The 23,840-nt window shown below is 32.6% G+C and overlaps 1 protein-coding gene across 2 annotated transcripts in view; it reads left to right on the top strand.

Annotated features, from left to right (window-relative positions):
• LOC148949263 (uncharacterized) overlaps positions 1 to 23,840 on the top strand; it is an 86,163-nt gene that overhangs the window by 40,340 nt on the left and 21,983 nt on the right. Inside the window, exons 2-3 of one of the 2 annotated variants that reach the window (XM_089092898.1) lie at positions 8,015 to 8,157; positions 22,835 to 22,892. In XM_089092898.1, the coding sequence (XP_088949024.1) occupies positions 8,015 to 8,157; positions 22,835 to 22,846 (155 nt within the window). In that variant the 3' untranslated portion in view covers positions 22,847 to 22,892. Of the gene's footprint in view, positions 1 to 8,014; positions 8,158 to 22,834; positions 22,893 to 23,840 lie in introns of those variants that run through there. The other variant, XM_089092897.1, reaches the window with a different exon arrangement.

A 23,840-nucleotide genomic window follows, 5' to 3' on the forward strand; every position in this document is an offset into this window, starting at 1 on the left:
CCCAACGCTCCAATCTGAACACTGACTAAGACCCCAATTCTGAGCTAGTGAATTTCCAAAATTCAGGCTGGTGGACTAAGACACCAATTCTGAGCTAGTGAATTTCAACCATTCTGGCTGGTCGACTGAGACCCCACTTCTGAGCTAGTGAATTTCCACCATTCAGGCTGGTGGGCTAAGATCCTAATTCTGAGCTAGTGAATTTCCACCATTCATGCTGGTGGACTAAGACCCAATTCTGAGCTAGTGGATTTCCACCATTCAGGCTGGTGGACTAAGACCCCAATTCTGAGCTAGTGAATTTCCACCATTCAGGCTGGTGGACTAAGACCCCAATTCTGAGCTAGTGAATATCAACCAGTCAGGCTGGTCGACTAAAACCCTAAAACTGAGCTAGTGAATTTATATCATACAGGCTGGTGTGCTAAAACCCCACTTCTGAGCTAGTTAATGTCCATCATTCAGGCAGGTTGACTGGAACCACACTTCTGAGCTTGTTAATTTCCATCATTCTGACAGGTGGACTAGGACCCCAATAATTAGATAGTGGATTTCAACCATTCTGGCAGGTGGACTGAGACCCCAATACTGAGCTAGTGAATTTCAACCATTCAGGCTGGTGGACTGAGACCCAACAACATCGATTCTCAAGATAAAAGTTTGAATCAAACACTTTTAGGATATCGAGTGTCCTTATTGAAAAAAAACTACTGAATTAAAAAATAAATTAAATTGATCATACGACCTAAATTAATTCATCAGATACGCCAGCACTCATAAACGATCCTTTTTGAAATTCTGCTAACAACATAGATGCTCAATTTAAAAGTTTGAATCAAACACTTTTAGGATATCGAGTGTCATTACTTAAAAACTACTGAATTAAAAAATAAATTAAATTGATCATACGACCTAAATTATTTCATCAGATACGCCAGCACTCATAAACGATCCTTTTTTGAAATTCTGCTAACAGCATAGATGTTCAAGGTAAAAGTTTGAATCAAACACTTTTAGGATATCGAGTGTCCCTACTGAAAAACTACTGAATTAAAAAATAAATTAAATTGATCATACGACCTAATTTATTTCATCAGATACACCAGCCCTCATAAACTATCCTTTTTTGAAATTCTGCTAACAACATCGATGCTCAAGGTAAAAGTTTGAATCAAACACTTTGAGGATATCGAGTGTCCTTACTGAAAAACTACTGAATTAAAAAATAAATTAAATTGATAATACGAACTAAATTATTTCATCAGATACTCCAGCCCTCATAAACGATCCTTTTTGAAATTCTGCTAACAACATCGATGCTCAAGGTAAAAGTTTTAATCAGACACTTTTAGGACATCGAACGTCCTTACTGAAAAACTATTGAATTTAAAAAATAAATTAAATTGATCATACGACCTAAATTATTTCATCAGATACCCCCTCCAAAATACCTTGTTATTTATGTTAGAGTTTGACTTTTCATTCCCAATTAAATTAAAAAATAAGCATTTTCAACTAGAAATAAGGAGCATCGTTAAAAACTAAGATGAATGGAAATTATCTTCAATTCTGAGCATTTTTGGTTTTCCCTCCAAAATTGACCCCCCCCCCGTCCCCTGCCCTCAGAAATGGGGGAACGAAGGGCCTCTAAGTCTTCCCCTTGAGGCAGATCCCATTTATTTTCGATTCTGAGTATTTTTGATTTTCCCTCCAAAATTGACCCCCCCCCTCCCCTGCCCGCAGAAACGGGGGAACAAAGGGCCTCTGAGCCTTCCCCTTGAGCCAGATCCCATTTATTTGCGATTCTGAGTGTTTTTGGTTTTCCCTACCAAATTGACCCCCCTCCTCCCTTGCCTTCAGAAATGGGGGAACGAAGGGCCCCTGTGCCTTAACATTGAGGCAGATCCCATGTCTTTTAGATTCTGAGTATATTTGATTTTACCTCCAAAATTGACAACACATTGAAGTATTTGCAAATTGGGTGTTTGACAGCTTTCCCTAAAAAACCATTCCTAAATACGCAATTTGACTATCTTTTTTGCAATGTTTAGGAACAGGTGGGGAATCCCCGCTCGTAATTGCTAACCACCTTAACCCTTTTTCTCCATCGTCAAGTACATGCTCCAAAAATATTTTATTCAGAGATTTCACGTTAAAAAATTATCCTATCACTAATTACCCCTTTTTTGCAAATTTCAATCAACACCAAGGAACGTGATTTCCCCGAACACATCAAACTGTTTCCAAGGCAGATTATCCTTTTAAAATGTTCACGCGTGAGTGTAGTGTCTCAGGCATGGCTTTTCCTTGCGCAATTCATGTGTATATTTTCATGTAAGTTTCGTGGTGCATATCATACCAGTTTTTTTTTTTTTTTTTTTTAAGAATGTACACGTGAATGCATGACGTACATTCATTGTGCAATCGACAACAAAAACAGAAAAAAACCCTGCTTTAAATTATATTATTACGACCAAACTCTCAAAACATGCTTGACTACATTATACATTGCCAAGTTTAAAAAAAACCTCTACTTTAGTTTCATAACACCCATTATAGTGTGCCAACTTTTAAAGTATTCACGCGTGAGTTTAATGACACAACCATGGGTTTTTCTTGCGCCATTCAATGTAAGTTTTCATGTAAGTTTGAAATCAGCACACATTCTTTTAGGTGTGAATTTAGGCGTGAAACTGTGGACATTCTTGTAGGTGTGAATGTAGGCGTGAAACTGTGCACATACACACTACTTACGTAAGTTAATTCGTAAGTTACATATATTTATTACTAATAAAAACGTTCGTAAGTAAAATTGAACACGTTTCGAGGAAGCCATTTAACCAAATAAAAGTAAAATTAATAGGCAAATTTTGTTTTAATTATTCATGTACGGTGAGCCAAAATCAAAATCTGCATTAATTAAAAACGTTCAAAAATTTAAAAAAAAACAAGTTTTTCTAACTGAAAGTAAGGAACGAAGTTAAAACCTAAACCGAACAGAAATTATTCCGTATATAGAAGGGGCTGCCTCCTCCTTAACGCCTCGCTCTTTACGCTAAAGTTTGACTTTCTCACAACTCTATTTTTTTTAAACAGTAAAAATCTTTAGCGTAAAGAGCGAGGCGTTGAGAAGGGGGCAGCCCCTTCCATATACGGAATAATTTCTGTTTGCTTCAAGTTATAACGTCGTTCCTTACTTTCAGTTAAAAAAACTTGTTTTTTTTATTTTTAATCTAAAGGAATACTTTGTTCCTTTTATTTCATACTCTGTTGTTCAACATCTTGAGATGGCAAGAACGGAATTGTGCTATGCCCAGGTCCTCTTATAGTTTTTAGAATGACTTGTGCAGTCGGGGTCGTATTGTATGTGCATGTGGTTGATCAAAAATAAGATGGATTAGTAGATTTGGGATGGTTTCAACGTGGTTTATATATGCAATCTTGGGAATTACAGCGTATAACTCGCCCAGTATAGATGGCAAGGTGCAACATCTTATAAGAGAGAAAGATAAAAAAAAAAAAACAGCTGTTTTGTATATAAAAACTGCTGTTTTTTGTTTTTCAAAAAAACAGAACAGAACGTAGAAACAGGTCACCTGTTTTTAACGGACTTTTTTCTGTTTCTGTTCTGTTTTTTTTTCATCTGTTTTTTATTCTGTTTTTCTAAGAAATAGAAGCAGTGCCGATGCTTACTATAAAGCCGATACGATCTTTTTTCACTTTTTTGTTAAATTTGCTCTTTACCTTATCAATTAAACTATAAGACTCTCTTCAAAGCATTAATAATAAGTGATCTCACACCTTTAAGGAATATATCAAACGGGACCCAAGGATAATAAAAGTGAAGTGAAGGCCAGGATTTTAATGGGGCCAACCCGAATAGTAACAATAGCAAACTTTTAGGAGTCAAAACAAGAAATAGTATTTTCAAAGGGTCAACTGAATGTCCTATTTCATTTAACTTCATGCTAGCATTCAAAGCACTTCATATTGCATGAAGATCTCAGCCATTTGTAGAATATCGTCACCACAATAAAGTGAATTAAGTCTATGTCATGCCAGCATTACTGTAGTAAAATGTGTCAATAATAGCAAAATTACTCACAATTGAACAACAGTTGTTCTATCCGTATGTTGGATGCTGATAGGGGTTATACAACGAAGCCCATCTACCTTTAGAGCCATCCTCATCATATGACACCCAGTGTCCCCATGAAGTGGCACATAATTTGCCCGCAAATGCAACCAACACCCAGGGCCTCTTCAAGGTAGTTTCTTTACCAATAAAACTCCACACAGTACGGTAAATGAATCGGGTTTTAAAAATGCATGATACTAGCTATCTTTACAACAGTTAGCCAAACCCGAATATCCTGGTCCAGAAGGTACGATTTGAACACCTAAGGACGGGGATATGATATGTTGTAGCTTAAATGACAGAAACTAAATTATTATTTTGTCGTACATCACAACACTGATGAATACGATTGTCAATCTGGCTCCCAAACCTCACTCTATTTATCTTGATACCACTTCTAGAGACATGAAAAAATAGAAGGTTTTATAATTCATTGTTTAAAAAAAAAAGTAAATGTGTTTTTCCTAAACAGAAGTCTATTGGATGGAGGAGGAACGTGCGTAGCTGTGTTGGCCTCAGGTGGCTTGGTGCTGCAGTGAGTTGTTAGTAGTAGTAGTAGTAGTAGAAGTCTATGGGAAGGGAGACCGGACACATGAGGGAGAGGGTTGACTTTCATTATACCATGTTCATTTAGGTACTATCAGCATTAATTTTGTCCATTCGAGGATCACGGTTTAGAAAGGGACAGAAATTACCAGGCTCTTATTAATATCAACTTCACCTTGTTACATTTGGTAGCCTTGAAAGAAAATCTCCAGCCATTCTTCGGTTAGTCCTGCAGAGCTTGAAATAGTTGACTCTCAAACTCAATGTTTTATTTAAATGTAATTATGCTATTTGTTTTAGTTCTAGATGTAAAAATTTATGTATATTTCCAAAAGTCTCTGAAATACAATTTTATTATTATTTAGGCGTGTTGTGTTTCCTTAGTTTGGGATTCTGTAGTTGTCAGTTTTGACATTTATTTTAGCGTAATTAGTATTCTTTTTGGATTTTTCAAATGTATGGGTCATATTCATCTATCTAGTAAGTATTTTAACAACATATTGAAAACCACTGAAAGAAGTTTTATTTTCTAACATCAAAACAGCCTTTCTATTTTTGCACTTCCTAGGTTGTGTTTCCCTTAACTAATGAATGTATACACTTATTTTTTATAAGAGCTAATCAGTCCCAAGACCCTTTGCTAGTCTATACTCTCCATTAACGTCAACTTGTGAACACATGTGCCTCAGAAAGCAAGGCAAATAAGCGTCAGGAGGCTAATTAATTGCATCTTAAAATGAAAATGTTCGTGAAGTGGAAAGCTCAACAGTAAAGAATATCCTACGATTACAATGTTTCAGTAAAAGTGTCCAATTTCCCCTCTCTTTTTCTTCCAAAGGAAGCCAGATACTTCGAAAAATTTACAATGACGAAATAAGTTCAGACGCCTAAGGAACTTTGCTCTCAACCCTGCATGTAGTTGAAAGTTATTAATCAAATTTGTTTTATTTATTTATATATTATTATGCCACCAATTTCCTTTGTTATAAGAAGGTGGTAAGGGTCCAGCCGCAGCAGTTATTATGGGAAACGTGGCCCTCAAGGTAAAATTATGAAAATTACACTACACTTAGAAAAGCTCTGCATAATTCTAGCATTTTTCCAAAAAGGATAGTTTTCACTTATTGTGCTGGAGCCTACAGTGTGTTACTAGGGACATGATCTGGGGAAAAAAAAAAAAAAAAAAGAACACCCATGTTTTTTTTAGTAATTAGAAAACATTTTTGTAACGCTAGAGACCTTCGGAGAGGGTTTGAGACTCCCAGCATTTCCTTGATACGCCTCAGCTTCTTATATATCCCTTTGGCTTAGAAAATCGATAAGGGTTCAAATGAAACTCACTGAATTTCCAGTTACCTGCGGACGAATCATTTGTGTTGTGTATAATCAGGGGTTCTCCAAGAGCTGGATTATTTTCAGAAATACGAATTGTCAACGCATAATAACATTATGTACAATTTGGCTTAATTGGGGTACGATTGACTGGCAAGAAGAGAAAAATAGTATTGGAAATAGTCTCAGTGCAATAGTCATCAGTAATAATAATAAAAACGTCATAATTTATTTACCGTAAAGCACGTTTGAAGTATTCTGACTTGATGTTTGCCTATTAGGTTCTATTTAATTATCCATGGTTGCCACGCCACAAAGATCTGCGGATAATTGATTGCTAAATGTTCTTCAAACCTGCAAAATTTATCATTGGACGGGGATAAGGCTTGAAGAAGGATTTCTTTTGCTAGAAAAGATGTCATATTTCTACTAGACATGATAGGATTATGTGATAATGTGATTTTACCATTCTGTTTTAGATTGTTTAATTCATGTACAATTTTTTTAGCAAACTGATCAGTATGATCGTGAGTTTTCATTGTGTATGTAGTTTTGTCATGTAGGTGTGAATAAAGTTTGTTGTGATAAATATTCATTCAAATATAGAATTCCACAGTCTTCCGAAAAAAAAATGATATTTGTCGTATGCAGATGACATACTTCTTCTCGCTGATAATCTTTCATCAATGGAAAGGGCTTTTGAGGCTCTTTAGGTTTTGTCTGGTATTGGCCTCGCTATTAAACCGTCGAAGACTGAGTTTATGATAGTAAACCCGAATGAAAAGACACAATCAGAGTCCCCTAAAGTAGGCTCGATCACTCTTCCGAAGTCTGATTCACTGAAGTATTTAGGTGCTCCTTTTGGGTCATCGATAAGAGCGACACGCGTATTAAATGAGTTGAAAAAGAAACTTCGCAAAATATATGGTTGGCTAGCAAAAGTTAAGGGCAATTTGACAAGTATACATTAGGAAAGCTCTCCAACTCTATGTTTGCACCGCAAGTGTTTTTTCTAAGTCCGTTATATACACTTCTAGACACTTTTTTCGTCAACAGAAAAGAAACAAATTAGGGTTCAATTTTACCGGTCTGCTAGATTCTTTATTGGTAACCCTCTATTGTTCCGTAACTCATACATTAGTAAAAAATACCATCTTTGATATATGTGAGAAGATGGAAGAATTATCGGTTCAATTTTAAGACCGTTGTAAGAAAATATCAGACTTTCCGCTTAACCATCTTCTATGTACGGTGGAATAGATATTTAGTCCCCAGTCTGAAGAATGTTTTGTTTTTAGTTGTTTTTCTCGTCAGTGATGGTTGTCACTTTGTCGTATAGTTGATGATTTTTCGAGTTTGTTGTTTTCTCTTTATTACTTCTCTAGTGCATTATTGTTTTAATGTAGCATAAGAGGATATCAGTTATACATATATATTGTAAGGAGAAGAAAGCCCCAAGAATGCCGAGTTGTCAACGTCGCCGTGACGATACTAGTGATCAATAACGAAAAAAGTCTCTAATGTCTCATCTCGTTGTTTTTTTTTTTTAATGTATGTCTTATGAGCCTTAGGATTCATTCTATGAGTCATACGATTTATTCGCCATTTGATGACCGATGTAAGAAATTATTTGATTTTCTGTTTAACCATTTATTATATACGGTTGGGTAGATCGATAGGTCCTGTATTTTAGTGTTGATTTAAGTTTCCACTTGTTTGTCCTTTTGCGTTGGTCATGTTGGTACTGTATAATCGTTAACTGTTTTTCTCTTTGTTTGTACTCCTCTAGTGTATTTTTAATGTATCGAAAGAGGGCAAAAATAAATTATTATTATTATTACTACTATTATAAAGCGTTAATTTTCAGCAAGGAGAGTCGATGAAACCCCCCTCACTTTCTCTCTGTCTCTCGTGTGCACCCATTTGACCTTATTCACTGTTAACTAGACGGAAATGAAATATATAACAATTTTATTCATCCATCTTGTTCATTTCAAGGGAGAGAAGAGCAGTACCCCCATGGCATTTCCTTAGTTACTAATGAAATAGAAAGATGGGACTCTTCGCAGCTGAAAAATCAGCCAAATACCAGTAAATATTTAATACCCAGTCATAGCTATGACACTGGAAAGTTACAAAAGGTAAGAATAGACGTTACTTTATTCTCGAGTCATATTTTAGCCACAATTATGTATAAATTTAAATTACACACTATTGTAGCATCGATAATCCTATGTATAGCTTGGTGAGAGAAGCAGTGTTCATATTTTAAGTGTAATTCTTATGCTTGACCAACTCAACTAGAGTGAAGATTTAAGCCATAATTCTTTGACCTCAAAAAAGAAGAAGCTCAGAACAGCTGTTTTTCTATCTATACGATGAATGTGACAAAATATGCAAAGATCTGTAGTAGAGAATGGCTTGGGAACAAATTAGTGACGATGTAAGCTTTTCAAGGCGAGTTCTTGTCATTTCAATTTTTTGTATCTTTGGGGCAAGTGGCGCGTGAAAATTAACGAAGAAAACATGCTATTCATAAATCTTTTCTTTTGCTAATAAGTGCGACTATTAAGGATTCACGTGTTACATGTTGATTTGCCTTTCTCCGTGAAAAAAATAACTTCACCAAGTGTTATTCACCAAAATCATGTAGTCTATTGCAGAAGCCTAAAAAAAGAAGATGTTAACCGTGGATATTTTAACCTCTTTCCTTACCACTACTTTTATTGGGCCGGAAATTAAAAAAAACAACTTTGTATAGCTTCTTTTACAGCAAGTTTATTTTTGTATTTTTTATATAGCCTAGGCTCTGAATAGTAACACAGGGAGGACAAGGAGTCTCAGCTTGTCTGTAATTTACTTCCTCAACGCTTACTCCGTCGGCCTCTTTCTCGTAAAATTAAATGAATTTTAATTATTAAATTATTATTTTCTTTTGCTAATAAGTGTGACTATTAAGGATTCACGTATCACATGATGATTGACGTTTCTCCCTGAAAAAAAAACGTCACCAAGTGTTATTCACCAAAATCATGTCTATTGTCTATTGCAGAAGCCTGAAATAGAAGATCTTAACTGTGGATATTTTAACCTCTTTCCTTAACACTGCTTTTATTGGGCCGAAAATTAAAAAAAAAAATCTTTTTATAGCTTCTTTTACAGCAAGTTTATTTTTGTATTTTTTAAATAGGCTAGGCTCTGAATAGTAACACAGGGAGGGTAAGGAGTCTCAGCTTGTCTGTAATTGGCCTCCTCAACACTTACTCCGTTAACCTCTTCCTCGTAAAATTAAATTGAATTTTATTTATTAAATTATGATTTTCTTTTGCTAATAAGTGTGACTATTAAGGATTCACGTGTTACATGTTGATTCGCGTTTCTCCGTGAAAAAAAAAATAACTTCACCAAGTGTTATTCACCAAAATCATTTAGTCTATTGCAGAAGCCTAAAAAAAGAAGATGTTAACCGTGGATATTTTAACCTCTTTCCTTACCACTACTTTTATTGGGCCGAAAATTAAAAAAAGCTTTGTATAGCTTCTTTTACAGCAAGTTTATTTTTGTATTTTTTATATAGCCTAGGCTCTGAATAGTAACACAGGGAGGACAAGGAGTCTCAGCTTGTCTGTAATTTACTTCCTCAACGCTTACTCCGTCGGCCTCTTTCTCGTAAAATTAAATGAATTTTAATTATTAAATTATTATTTTCTTTTGCTAATAAGTGTGACTATTAAGGATTCACGTATCACATGATGATTGACGTTTCTCCCTGAAAAAAAACGTCACCAAGTGTTATTCACCAAAATCATGTCTATTGTCTATTGCAGAAGCCTGAAATAGAAGATGTTAACTGTGGATATTTTAACCTCTTTCCTTACCACTGCTTTTATTGGGCCGAAAATTAAAAAAAAAATCTTTTTATAGCTTCTTTTACAGCAAGTTTATTTTTGTATTTTTTAAATAGGCTAGGCTCTGAATAGTAACACAGGGAGGGTAAGGAGTCTCAGCTTGTCTGTAATTGGCCTCCTCAACACTTACTCCGTTAACCTCTTCCTCGTAAAATTAAATTGAATTTTATTTATTAAATTATGATTTTCTTTTGCTAATAAGTGTGACTATTAAGGATTCACGTGTTACATGTTGATTCGCGTTTCTCCGTGAAAAAAAAAATAACTTCACCAAGTGTTATTCACCAAAATCATTTAGTCTATTGCAGAAGCCTAAAAAAAGAAGATGTTAACCGTGGATATTTTAACCTCTTTCCTTACCACTACTTTTATTGGGCCGAAAATTAAAAAAAGCTTTGTATAGCTTCTTTTACAGCAAGTTTATTTTTGTATTTTTTATATAGCCTAGGCTCTGAATAGTAACACAGGGAGGACAAGGAGTCTCAGCTTGTCTGTAATTTACTTCCTCGACGCTTACTCCGTCGGTCTCTTTCTCGTAAAATTAAATTGATTTTTAATTATTAAATTATTATTTTCTTTTGCTAATAAGTGTGACTATTAAGGATTCACGTATCACATGATGATCGACGTTTCTCCCTGAAAAAAAAAACTTCACCAAGTGTTATTCACCAAAATCATGTCTATTGTCTATTGCAGAAGCCTAAAAAATAGAAGATCTTAACTGTGGATATTTTAACCTCTTTCCTTACCACTGCTTTTATTGGGCCGAAAATTAAAAAAAAAAATCTTTTTATAGCTTCTTTTACAGCAAGTTTATTTTTGTATTTTTTAAATAGGCTAGGCTCTGAATAGTAACACAGGGAGGGTAAGGAGTCTCAGCTTGTCTGTAATTGGCCTCCTCAACACTTACTCCGTTAACCTCTTCCTCGTAAAATTAAATTGAATTTTATTTATTAAATTATGATTTTCTTTTGCTAATAAGTGTGACTATTAAGGATTCACGTGTTACATGTTGATTCGCGTTTCTCCGTGAAAAAAAAAATAACTTCACCAAGTGTTATTCACCAAAATCATTTAGTCTATTGCAGAAGCCTAAAAAAAGAAGATGTTAACCGTGGATATTTTAACCTCTTTCCTTACCACTACTTTTATTGGGCCGAAAATTAAAAAAAAGCTTTGTATAGCTTCTTTTACAGCAAGTTTATTTTTGTATTTTTTATATAGCCTAGGCTCTGAATAGTAACACAGGGAGGACAAGGAGTCTCAGCTTGTCTGTAATTTACTTCCTCGACGCTTACTCCGTCGGTCTCTTTCTCGTAAAATTAAATTGATTTTTAATTATTAAATTATTATTTTCTTTTGCTAATAAGTGTGACTATTAAGGATTCACGTATCACATGATGATCGACGTTTCTCCCTGAAAAAAAAAACTTCACCAAGTGTTATTCACCAAAATCATGTCTATTGTCTATTGCAGAAGCCTAAAAATAGAAGATCTTAACTGTGGATATTTTAACCTCTTTCCTTACCACTGCTTTTATTGGGCCGAAAATTAAAAAAAAAATCTTTTTATAGCTTCTTTTACAGCAAGTTTATTTTTGTATTTTTTAACTAGGCTAGGCTCTGAATAGTAACACAGGGAGGGTAAGGAGTCTCAGCTTGTCTGTAATTGGCCTCCTCAACACTTACTCCGTAGACCTCTTCCTCGTAAAATTAAATTGAATTTATTTATTAAATTATGATTTTCTTTTGCTAATAAGTATGACTATTACGGATTCACGTGCCACATATTGACTGACGTTTTTCCCTGAAAAAAAAAGCTTCACCAAGTGTTTTTCACCAAAATCATGTAGTCTATTGCAGAAGCCTAAAAAAAAAGAAGATGTTAACTGTGGATATTTTAACCATTTCCTTACCACTGCTTTTATTGGGCCGAAAATTTAAAAAAAAATCTTTTTATAGCTTCTTTTACAGCAAGTTTATTTTGTAGTTTTTAACTAGCCTAGGATCTGAATAGTAGCACAGGGAGGACAAGGAGTCTCAGTTTGTCTGTAATTGGCCTCCTCAACACTTACTCCGTCGACCTCTTTCTCATAAAATTAAATTGAATTTTACTTATTAAATTATGATTTTCTGAGAAGTAATGCATCCTAACACGAAAGAGTTTCTCTACTAATATAGACCTAACTGGCAATCCTGGTAGAAATCTATAATCATTACGTCTGGTGTTAATGACAGCTTTTAATGCATGTGTCGTTTGTGACTAATTTTAAGGAAAATATCCTTGACGGCAGTTATCATTGACTTTGGAACTCACTGATCAAAAAATATTGAAACTATTTCTTTAAGAAACTGTATGTTTGCGTGATCAAGTCTAACTAAATTACTATTTATACTACATAACAAATACTACTAAGCGATTTATACTACTATGCTTATTATGACTCGTCAATGAAGAAACATACATCAAGAGGCCTAGGCAACGGTGATCACACGAAGGATTAGTTTTCCAACTGCCAAAACTATGGAACAGAAATGAACCATACATTTATTAGCCATACTTTTACAACCAGTAATTTTCTTTTACCATTCTTAGAAAATAGCTCTCCAGGCAATACCTCTATTGAAATACTACTACTGCAACTACAAATTATCCTGAGCGTTTTGGCAGGGTTTTTCTCCACATACACCTATTTCATGGCAATATTTATTTGTCATCAGTAATACTTATTGTATATGTCTGTATTAATTTCCTTTCCTTAATGTTTAATAACAATTGCAAGTATATATTTTACTTTAAACCGTCGACAGAGGAGTTACAGGTTCAAGCTACTGCTCTCCACTAAAAATAGCAAAATTACGTTAAAAAGAGGTGCTTTTTTATTGTTTAATAATAAAAAAAATAGAGTGACAATTTCACAATTGATTGCTCAGCCCCAGAATCTAAGTCGTAGTTATCTCTTCGCTGGAGATCGCTGTTGCGTTCCTCGATTGGCAGAAAATCTTGATTCTGTGTTGAGTAGAGGGTCCAAGTAAGAACACCCTTTAGTTTCCCAGTGGTGATCATACTTTCTGAACCATCAATGGCTTATGGTTTTCACAACAAATTATTAAATTGTGCTTTTAGTCTGTTGATTCACAAGTTTGTGCTCTTTTGATACTTTATCTTGCGATTCCAATAGCCTACCTTGTAAAAATGTTGATACTTTAATATCAATGAGAATAAATAACTACAAAAAATGAAAATATGTCACTAAATGTTAATTTCGAACATACTTCAACTATTAATTTGTCCAATATAATAATAATAATAATAATAATGTATTATTAAAGCTTTTTACAGCCATATACAAAGCAAAAAAGAAAAGAAAAAGGATAAATAAAATGAAGACATACTAAAATCACTATCCTCTTAATCAACATTCATACCTAAGGTAAAGTGAAGGTATCATCTCACATAAAGGGTCATCTTCATCTGAAACAAAATCTACATTTAATTCTTATTGTACGGAAGTATATGCGTTAAAATCACCTGCTAGAAAAACTAAATCACTTGGGTTATGAGATTTCACTGAACTCAACTCTTCCTCTAATATATACCATGTATCCTCAATACAGTATGAGCTATTTTCTGGGGAAACATATACAAATCCAAAAATAAACCATTTTTCCAGAAACTTTCCGCGCAACCAAATCAAGTTTTCAGATTTACTTGACAGACGACGCAAATTTTTGAACATGTCACTCTTTACAACTAGTACAACTATTCCTCCATAGTATCTATAGTTTGGCGATGTAGCCCTGTCCACTCGAAACAACTTCGTATCCACTCACTATAACATCTTCCTCTGACAACAACCATGCCTCTACAAAACACGTCACCGTTGCTGTCAAAAATGAATTATTTAAACACAACTCTCTCTTGTTTCTTAAACCTTGTATATTCCATGTGACTAAGGACAGTTTTTGTATGTGGCCTGTATCCTATCCAGTAAACACGAATGGTGGCTTTTCGTGAGGCATCTGGAACCACCAGTTTTTCGGTTTTTTGTCCAGTTTTGAGCCACTGTTCGTTCTTACACTTCTTTTTCCTTGTTTGTGGTCATCATTGGGGCTTTTAATAGAATCTAAAGTTCTTTTCCCTTTTACTGACCCTTCGTTTAGCCGGCTTCCGCCTGGTGTGGCAGGATCCGCAGTAGTCATTGGCTTTTCGTAGACAGTTGCATTACTATCGCTAGAGTTACTACTTTCTATGTCCGAACAAGAGTCTCTATCACTTGAAGCGGATCGTATGTAGGCCCGACGAGGAATAGAATCCCTTTTTGATCTATCAACTCCGGTCGGTTGCTAACCATTTGCCGATTTTGCAGCCTCCACGACCTTTTTTTTATCAAAATCATAAGAAAAAATCTGGTAATAACATATTCCAGCGTAATTATCACGTTTGAAAACTTACGAACATGTTGTAACAGGGGATTTGTCCATTATAAAGCAACTTGATCTTCAGAATATGATGAAAATGGGGTCTAAATTCCGTCTTTCCTACCACATAAAGCCAACAAGTATTCTTAGTGGGTTAAATTTATTTTTTGGTAAATGGTGCAAGAAGGAGAAAATTTATTAAAGAAAGTTTCCAAAACTGGATGAATTTGATTTTGACTAGTGCACGAAATAATATATATAAAATTAATTGAGATAAATTTACGAAAAATTCGATATTTTATAATGCTAATATGAAACAAGCAATAGCTATTATACAGAATAAATTTGTAATTGTTGATAAAGCTGATAAAGCTAATTAGCTGATAAATGTTGATAAAGCTAGTAATGATTTTGCCATAATTTTTCAAAAAGTCTATTTTGATATTTTATCAAAAGAGTTACATACAACAAATACATACGAAAAGGCTTATTTAGAGGATAATAGTTTAATTGAAAATATAGAAGAAATAATTTTGAAAAAGTTCAATATTAAAATTAATGGTAGCGATAAAAGTTTTGTTTCTTATATAGGACGGAAAAAGAGCATAAGACTCCACCAAAACCACGTTTTATTGCTGGGGCAGCGAGGTATCCATCAAGAATTGTGACCACTGACCTATCTTTAATTATAGGGGAAATTAAAAATAAATTTAAAGCATGTATCTCCGAAGTTGAAAAACTCTCTAACTTTTATCGATAGTGGAGTGTTTGTAATTCATTACAAGTGATAGACTCTTTGGCCATGGTTTCAGCTAAAAGAGTAGATTCATTTGATTTTACTACACTGTGTACAAATATGTCACTTAATTTAGTATTCGAAAAATTGAAAACGGTCATTAGGAAATCTTTCCTTTGTCTAATATGGGATTTTTAAAAATTAATACTCTTAATAAAAAAAGCCAGATGGACTAATTTCTTTAATAGTACTTTTAGTTCAAGATGCTATAGCTTGGACATGATATATGATTTACTGGATTTTATATTTGTTAAATACTTTTATAAGGTTTAATGGTAATTTATATAAACAAATTATAGGTATTCCCATGGGTGGTATTGCCAGTCTGTTTATAGCGGACCTGTTTTTAAGTCAGCTAGAATATAAATATATGATAAATAAAAGTAGCCCAAGTAATGTAAAATATTCTGTTTCAAATAATAAAAGATATCTGGACCATACGGTGATACATTGCGCGGAGTTTATGCAGATTTCGAAAAATATTTATCCGTTAGAGCTAAATCTGGAACCTTGCTATGGGACAGGACAATATGACCATTTTTTAGGTTTAAATATTAATATCTCGGATAGTAATAAATAAGTTTTTAAAATATATACGGTAATAAAACGGACGATTTTAATTTTGAAGCAATTAATTTCCGGTTCCTTGAAAGTAATATACATTCAACTATCACTTATTCAGCTTTTTATTCCCAACTATTTAGGTACGCAAGAATCTGCAGTAATTACATAAATTTTTAAAATGGATGTCAAACGCTTAGCCAAAAATTGATCTTAAGAGGTTCTTCTGCAAATAAAATTAGTTGGCAATTTAAAAAGTTTAGTTTTCTTTATAATGAACTTTTAGGTAAATATACAAACAATTATCAAGAAATATTGAAGGATAGTTTAATGTAATTGCTCTTTCATTTTTCTTTTGGGGTTTTTGTATATATACAGGGTTCCCGTACCAGCTAGAAGGGCTTTAAATTTATAATTGGTTCCAAAAGCCAATAAAGCTTGTTGTTTTATAACCCAGCTCCGGCCCGTAATGTCTGTCTTTGTTCCAGTTTTGTATTTAAGTTTCCCTGACTTAAGGGATGCTAATTGCTAATATGGATAGAGCTACTCTTCTTTTGTAGGTATTTTCTGAATAATTTTACTAATGGGCATGTATTTCACAAGTTTTACCTAACATAGGGACATTATAAAAAACCTTATGGTAGACGCTGCACGTCTTCGGGTAAGGAAATTAAAGTCTCGAAACCCATTTAGGCAGGTCGTATTCCCCTGAAGAGCCCTAATGGGAGGTAATCACTTGGAAATATTTCTTTAGATTTGAGGTGCTTTTGCTTATAAATTTACACGACTTACATTTATCAATGACGACTTTGCATGGATTTGGACATTTCGATTTGGTTGGCGGTTTAGTCATAGTGTTTTGTCCCAGTTAATTGGATAGATAAGTAAGGCCAAGACTTCGTTCAAGTGCTCGTTTATTTCAATTGCTGGATTAGGAATACAGTTCTTTTCTCTCTCTTTTTTTCCTAATTAAGTAATTACCTCTATCACATTATTATAAAAACAGAATTTGAAATTCTCACCTCAGACTACTAAAAGGTCTCAAAACTACTCTACATTTTCCATATAACATCATTATTATTACGCAGCTGGATTGTTAAATTAGGAGGTCACGTATGTAATCTCCTGAAGTTATTAAGAAATGCTCAAAATACTATGTAAATCAAGGCTGTAATGGAATCATAAAGCTTTTTGCAAATGAAGATTACACGGACGTACAGAGTTGCTAAGGAATCGCTGATCAATCCACTTTCTTAAAATACTATTTTTCCAGAAAGTAAACATACAAAATAGCAAGGAAGCATTTAGATTAAGACACAATTGTTTCCTGTTTTATGTTGAAAACACCAAACATTAATAATAATTAAACACATGACATATTTTTATTTTCACATATATATATATATATATATATATATATATATATATATATATATATATATATATATATATATATATATATATATATATATATATATATATATATATATATATATATATATATATATATATATATATATATATATGTATATATATATATATAGTATATATATATATATATATATATATATATATATATATATATATATATATATATATATATATATATATATATATATATATACATATGCATCTATATATATATATATATACATATATATATATATATATATATATATATATATATATATATATATATATATATATATATATATATATATATATATATATATATATATATATATATATATATATATATATATATATATATATATATATATATATATATATATATATATATATATGTATATGTATATATATATATATATATATATATATATATATATATATATTTTATATATATATATATATATATATATATATATATATATATATATATATGTATGTATGAAAAAAATATGTCATGTGTTATATATATGTGTTATATATATATATATATATATATATATATATATATATATATATATATATATATATATATATATATATATATATATATATATATATATATATATATATAACACATGCCCTATTTTTTTCATACATATATATATATATATATATATATATATATATATATATATATATATATATATGTATGTAAAAAAATATGTCATGTGTTATGTATATGTATATATATATATATATATATATATATATATATATATATATATATATATATATATATATATATATATATATATACATATATATATATATATATATATATATATATATATATATATATATATATATATATATATAACCTTTCTTTATGCAGCGAGAACAAACCTAGATCTCCCTTAAGAGTCTGTGTATGACTTGTAGCATGTAGGCTACCATAACCAATCTTCTATAATATCATAATTGAACCATTTATAATTGCGGGATCACCTCATATCCCCAAAGCTCCGCACCATAATGAATAGTAGGGCGAATTTTCGATTGAAATAAATAGTTATGCATTTTAATATTTTTAATTGCATTTAAATCTGAATTCTTTAAAAATGCTGAAGAAACCGCTTTACCTCTACCCACCATTTCTTTCAAATAATCCTTCCAACTTCCTTTATTATTTAATGCAAACCCTAAATACTTAAAAGTTGTACTTTTTTCAACTCAATACCCTTAAATAAAAATTTATCATTATTTTTATATGTAGTTTTGTTTCTTAATAATAAGTAAATTGATATTTTGAACATCAGTGCGTAATCCTGTCAGTTTTTCAACCTGAATAATGTGAACATGCATAGCTGAGAAATTAATCCTGACTAAAATCTGGAATATATAAAGTCATAAGACATTTTAGATTGTGATTTTACGGACCCAAGAAAACTCTTAAGAAACTTCCTCAAGACACCCTTCAGAATTTCCTTTTAAATTTTTCCAAGATATTAATTGTCAATGTTACATTAGAAGGTGATTTGTAAGATAATGTTCATCCTGAAAGTTCTCTCATCGCTCTTTTCCTGTTTCCACTGAATACGAGCAAATTCAACCTTTTGCCTTATTTCCCACATATTTAGTGTTTGTCAAGACTATGTTTTTGAGCTCTAATCTTTTGTACTGGAATCTTTGCATGTAGATCGACTATTTCGGTGCAATTTCAGGGGATAAGAGGATTAACAACTGCGTTTTTTCTTGCAGAATTGCCAGCACCTTAACGTAAAAGAGATTCTAACCTAAGGGAATAAAATTTATAATTTAAGACTGTGCTTAGTAGGTGGTAACTGATTGTTTCATACAAAGTAATACAAAGACAAGTCATCTTCATTTTTCTTAGCAGGACTGATAGAAAAATAAAAAAAAATGGTAAATTGTTTAGTCTATGTTGATTCAAATTATTCAAAAAGTGGCAACTCTGTTCTGTTTCAACTGATGGAAAATCAATTCACCTGTCTGTTAAAACACAATTGATAATCCAAATATTCATCAAGACTTAGCAGCTTTACCGGCTCAAGCAAAGAAAGACACAAAGGGAGAGAAGCAAATGTTCCTCTTGTCATCTTGCTATACTTGGTTGCCTCCTATATTAATTTCTTCTACATTTAGAGTGCAAGTTTTCTCTTAGACCAGCATGCAAATAAGGTTTGTTAAACTTGGGTAGGATTTTCGCAAGGAAAGTCTTTTTTAAAGTCTTTTAGTGTTTTCACAATTGACATTCCATAAAATGAGCGACTTAACGTATGAGTGTAAAACGGTGTATAATAAGTCAGCTAAAAATAATCTACCAGTAAGAAACAAGTTTATATTTTTGAGGACCAGCGTGCACCAGTGAGAAACAAGTTTATATTTGTGAATAGGCTTACCAGCATACTGTGACTCCGTGCCATAAATATACCTAGCCATGCTAAACCACTATTATAGAAAAGTATGATTCTACGCAATGATCTCGATAGTAGCTGTGGCTTAGTAGTGGCTATGGAGGATATTAGCTGTTATGGCTTATTTATGGCTAATATTAGGTTATGTTAGGCTTATTTAGGTATAAATTCTGAAGTTCCAATCACGACTCAAACGTAATTGGTGATGTAGTCGTGCATAATTTTGTTTTTATCGACCAGTGAGGCCCAGGCATAACATAAAAGCACAAACAGACAACTGAATCTACATGCAAATATAAAGTTATGCTCCCACTGAACGTGAATTATGTGTGATATAGACAAAAATTAAGAATAAGGAATGTAAAGAAGAAAGAACTAAGCAAATAAATATGTGAGTTCTTAGCTAGACATATGAGCTTTAAGAAATCTCTTTATACTGAAGCCAGATTTGAATTTATAGAGTCTAGTCATGCCTTTGCAAATTTGTCAGATGCTTGAGGGACTATATTTCTTCAAAACAAGTTAGAAAGTCCTTCAAAATAAATTATGCAGATGCACGAACTAGTGAGGAACTAGCAGTTTCTAAAGCAAGATTGACTCACTTAACAGTTTTGTTGATTGTAGCTAACACATAAAAAAGGCTGTAAACACTGAAGAACAAATATTAAAAATCTAGCAAATATTCACCAACACCGAATATTGTTCTGTCATTTGTAGTATCAACCAATTTTTAGAAACGTGAGGGCAAATAATGTGACAATATGATTTACAAAAATAATAATTAATATGACAAATAAAAAAAATCATAAAACAATAATGTAGTGAAATACTGTATTAATAAAACGACATATGGAAATTTTATTTCACTTTCTCCATTTTTTCTTCTGTTCTTTTGTTTTGACTCTTGGTATATTATTCAGGATTAACATCTACAAATTTTTTCTTATATAAATAGATGTTTAGAGATTACTCCTCTTATAGATTTTTTTACTATAGCTGCGTAATAAGAACTTATAATCTCTAAAGGACAAGTAGACACCCTTTAAGATTATTTCGGGCTTTTAATATGAATTTTGTGTTATTCGAGAGAATTTCAAAATAGCACCTTTCCTATAAAAAATAGTTGTCGTTTTTAGGAAAATCCTTGAAATCAGTCTAATTTCAATCCGTAAAATTAGTCGTTTCCGTAAAAATAGAACAGAACAGCTTTAAAATCCTAATTTTTTCCTGGATTGCTATTGCGTCATTTTGTCTCACTCTCTCCCGTTTATCTTGTGTTTTGTAGTTTTAAGTCTGAGTATATACACAGGGAAAAGGAGATTTACATGTAAAGTATTATGTGAGTCAAACAGCAGTGCTAATCCTTGAAAATTTATGGAGAATTGATTCTTTTTAGTTTTTTAAATTAAGATAAAAAAAAGACTTTTCAAAAGCTAGATGATAGTTTTTTTAAAAGTTTTATCGTTGCTTTAGTGAAAAAAAAAACTTTTCAAAATCTAATGAGCGCAATAACTAATTTCTTCCCCCAACCATCCCCAACTAAATTGGGTCTCCTGGTCTCAACTTTTCATTCAGCTTATTAGTTGCAAATTTAAGATAGCTAAACTGGTTAGTAAGGAAGGGTTATTGCTCTTCCCTCTCTGACATACGCCTAAAAATTAATGTGAGTCACTTGTACAATTAAGTCAAGAAATTAAATCTATCGGATTAATGTACAATTTTTTAACACAGAAGAATAGACTACGGAACAGGCTAGTTGGTTATGCATAGGTTATGTGTATGTGAAAAATTTCGAATCTAACAAAACCGAAGCTATGAAAAAAGTTGGAAAGGGAGTTAAAGGCGCTTTTGAGGAACTCGCTCTCAGCCCGCTTGTTTATAAAAATTTGGTTACAAGTTCAGATACTACGGGACTTATTGAGCGAACTCTTAAAGATGTTGCAGTAACAAAAGAAAATATGAAACAGGCTATAGCGCAAAAAGTTAACGAAGCACTTAAAATTCATCCCTCGACCACACCATCTGCTGCTGAAATTGAAAAGATAATTGGCGTAGTTCACGATGCAATAATACTGGAATATACTCCGAGATTTGACAGGATTGAAAAAGACCTGAAAATATGTCAAAATCAACTTGAATTACTTGAAAATCGAGTTGCTAGAGTTGAAGCCAAGATCGATGATGCTGACCAAGAGTTGAGACTGGATACACTACTGTTCAACGGTGTCAAGCAACCCCCCGGCGTTGAAATAAAAGATGCAACAATGAATATTATACGCAATAAGATGGCGTTCTCAGGTCTTGCTGATAGTGATGTTATATCTGTGCATAGGTTTCGGTTGAACTCTGTTGATAGCCGCTCTGATAAAATTGCTCCTGTTTTAGTGAAGTTTAAAGACCGCCACACAGCTGTGAAAGTTTTTGCTTGCAAAAAAAACCTTGTGAACACGAAGATTTTGTGGCTGAGAACTTAACAAAGAAAAAAAGAGAATTGTTGAATGCTGCAAGGGAAAAATACGGCAATAAGTTCGTGTGGTCAAACCAAGGTCGGATCTATGTCCGTCCAGAGAATGCAACTTCTGCTCGTAGACTTTCGTCTCTGAATGATATATTCGATCGTGATTGAGTTTTTTTTTTTTTTTTTTTTTTTTTTTTTTTTTTTTTTTTTTGTATTTAAATTTTGAGTCTTTATATATGTTTTTTTTTGTATTTAAATTTTGAGTCTTTATATGTGTTTATCTATTCTTATTATTATTCAATTATTCCTATTCAATTTATGAGTCTTTATATGTGTTTTTTTTTGTGTTTAAATTTTGAGTCTTTATATGTGTTTATCTATTCTTATTATTATTCAGTTATTCCTATTTCCTTTCTTTCTAGTTTATGTATGGGTTTTATCCCTAATGAATAAAACAAGATCGTGGCTTTTTATTTTACTTTCTTATTATGGTTAGTTTACTCCCAAAACCTCGGTTAGAGTTGCTTGAAAAAAATTCGCTCTTAGTTGATGATGTTTTATCACATCAGATAGGACTCCATTTTCATGATCGAGTTGATGAATGCCCCAAGCCGCTCCGTCCTAGCCGCTACGTTCGTTTTGAAGAGTTTGGTCAAATTAAAAAAGAGTTGTATAGTTTGTGTGTTGCTCAATAGAATTGCCACATAACGTCGGCTTTTGAAGAAATTGTTCAGTTTTTAAGTAATATTGATAGTGTGATTGATGTTTTGGGAATTTGTGAATCATTCTTGAGTTTGTATAGTCTTTTCTCTTCCTACGCTTTTCCAGGTTACCAACTGATATCGAAGTCGCGGCATTCAATGGGGCACGGGGGACTTGCATTTTTGGTGAGAGAGGGATTGAATTTTGAGGAAAGGGAGGACCTTTATTTATGGAATGAAGGTAAGATTGAAATTTTTTCCATTGAGATTGAAATAAATAATGTTAAAAAGTTAATTGTTTGCCTGGTTTATAGACCCCCTGGTGCTCGTCCGGAGGAATTTTTTCAGTAGTTTGATATGTTTTTAAGCAGGGCCCAGTCTAATCGATCAGAGTGTGTTATACTGGGTGATTTTAATTTTGATTTATTGAATTTAAATAGTGTTAATTTAGAATTTTTAAATCTTGCATTATCTCATGATTTGTACCCAGTTAATCTGATTCCTTCCCGTATCACTGCTCAGTCGGCAACATTAATTGATAATATATTTGTTTCTTCAAATCTATTGAGGCAAGCATTCTGTGATGTTCTCCTTCAACCTGCTTCTGACCACCTCCCGATTGTTTGTATGATAAATAGTATCAAAACTTCGACTAAAAACCTAAGTAAGAGAGTTTATAGAGATATGAGAAATAATAACTTGAGAAAGCTGAAAGAGCAAGTTAGTACTATAGCATGGGATGAATTTAGCGAAGAGCAGAATGCAACTACAACATTTGACAGGTTTATGAATATTCTCTTACCGGTATATGAGGTGTCTTGTCTTCCGAGGAAAATGAGGAAAGAGAAGAATAAGCTGAGAAATGAGTTATGGTGACCACAGAATTGCTTTAAATGATTGAAATGCAAAAATAGCTTTTAGAAGAACATTTACAAAGCTCGGAAAATGTATGCTTGTTAGAAGAATTTAAACAATTGAGACACAAAATTAAGCATAAGCGCCATAGTGAGAAAAAAACACATAATGCTTCAGCTTTTGATGGTAAAAGTGGTGATGCAGAAGGAACCTGGCGACTGATAAATGAGGTTTTAAAAGGGAAGACTAATGGTAATGATGGAGTAAAGAGTCTGATG

This window comes from Artemia sp. Qi Xiang Cuo, chromosome 8 (assembly GCF_049724085.1).
Source record: "Artemia sp. Qi Xiang Cuo chromosome 8, ASM4972408v1, whole genome shotgun sequence".
NCBI classification, from domain to species: Eukaryota; Metazoa; Arthropoda; class Branchiopoda; order Anostraca; family Artemiidae; genus Artemia; species Artemia sp. Qi Xiang Cuo.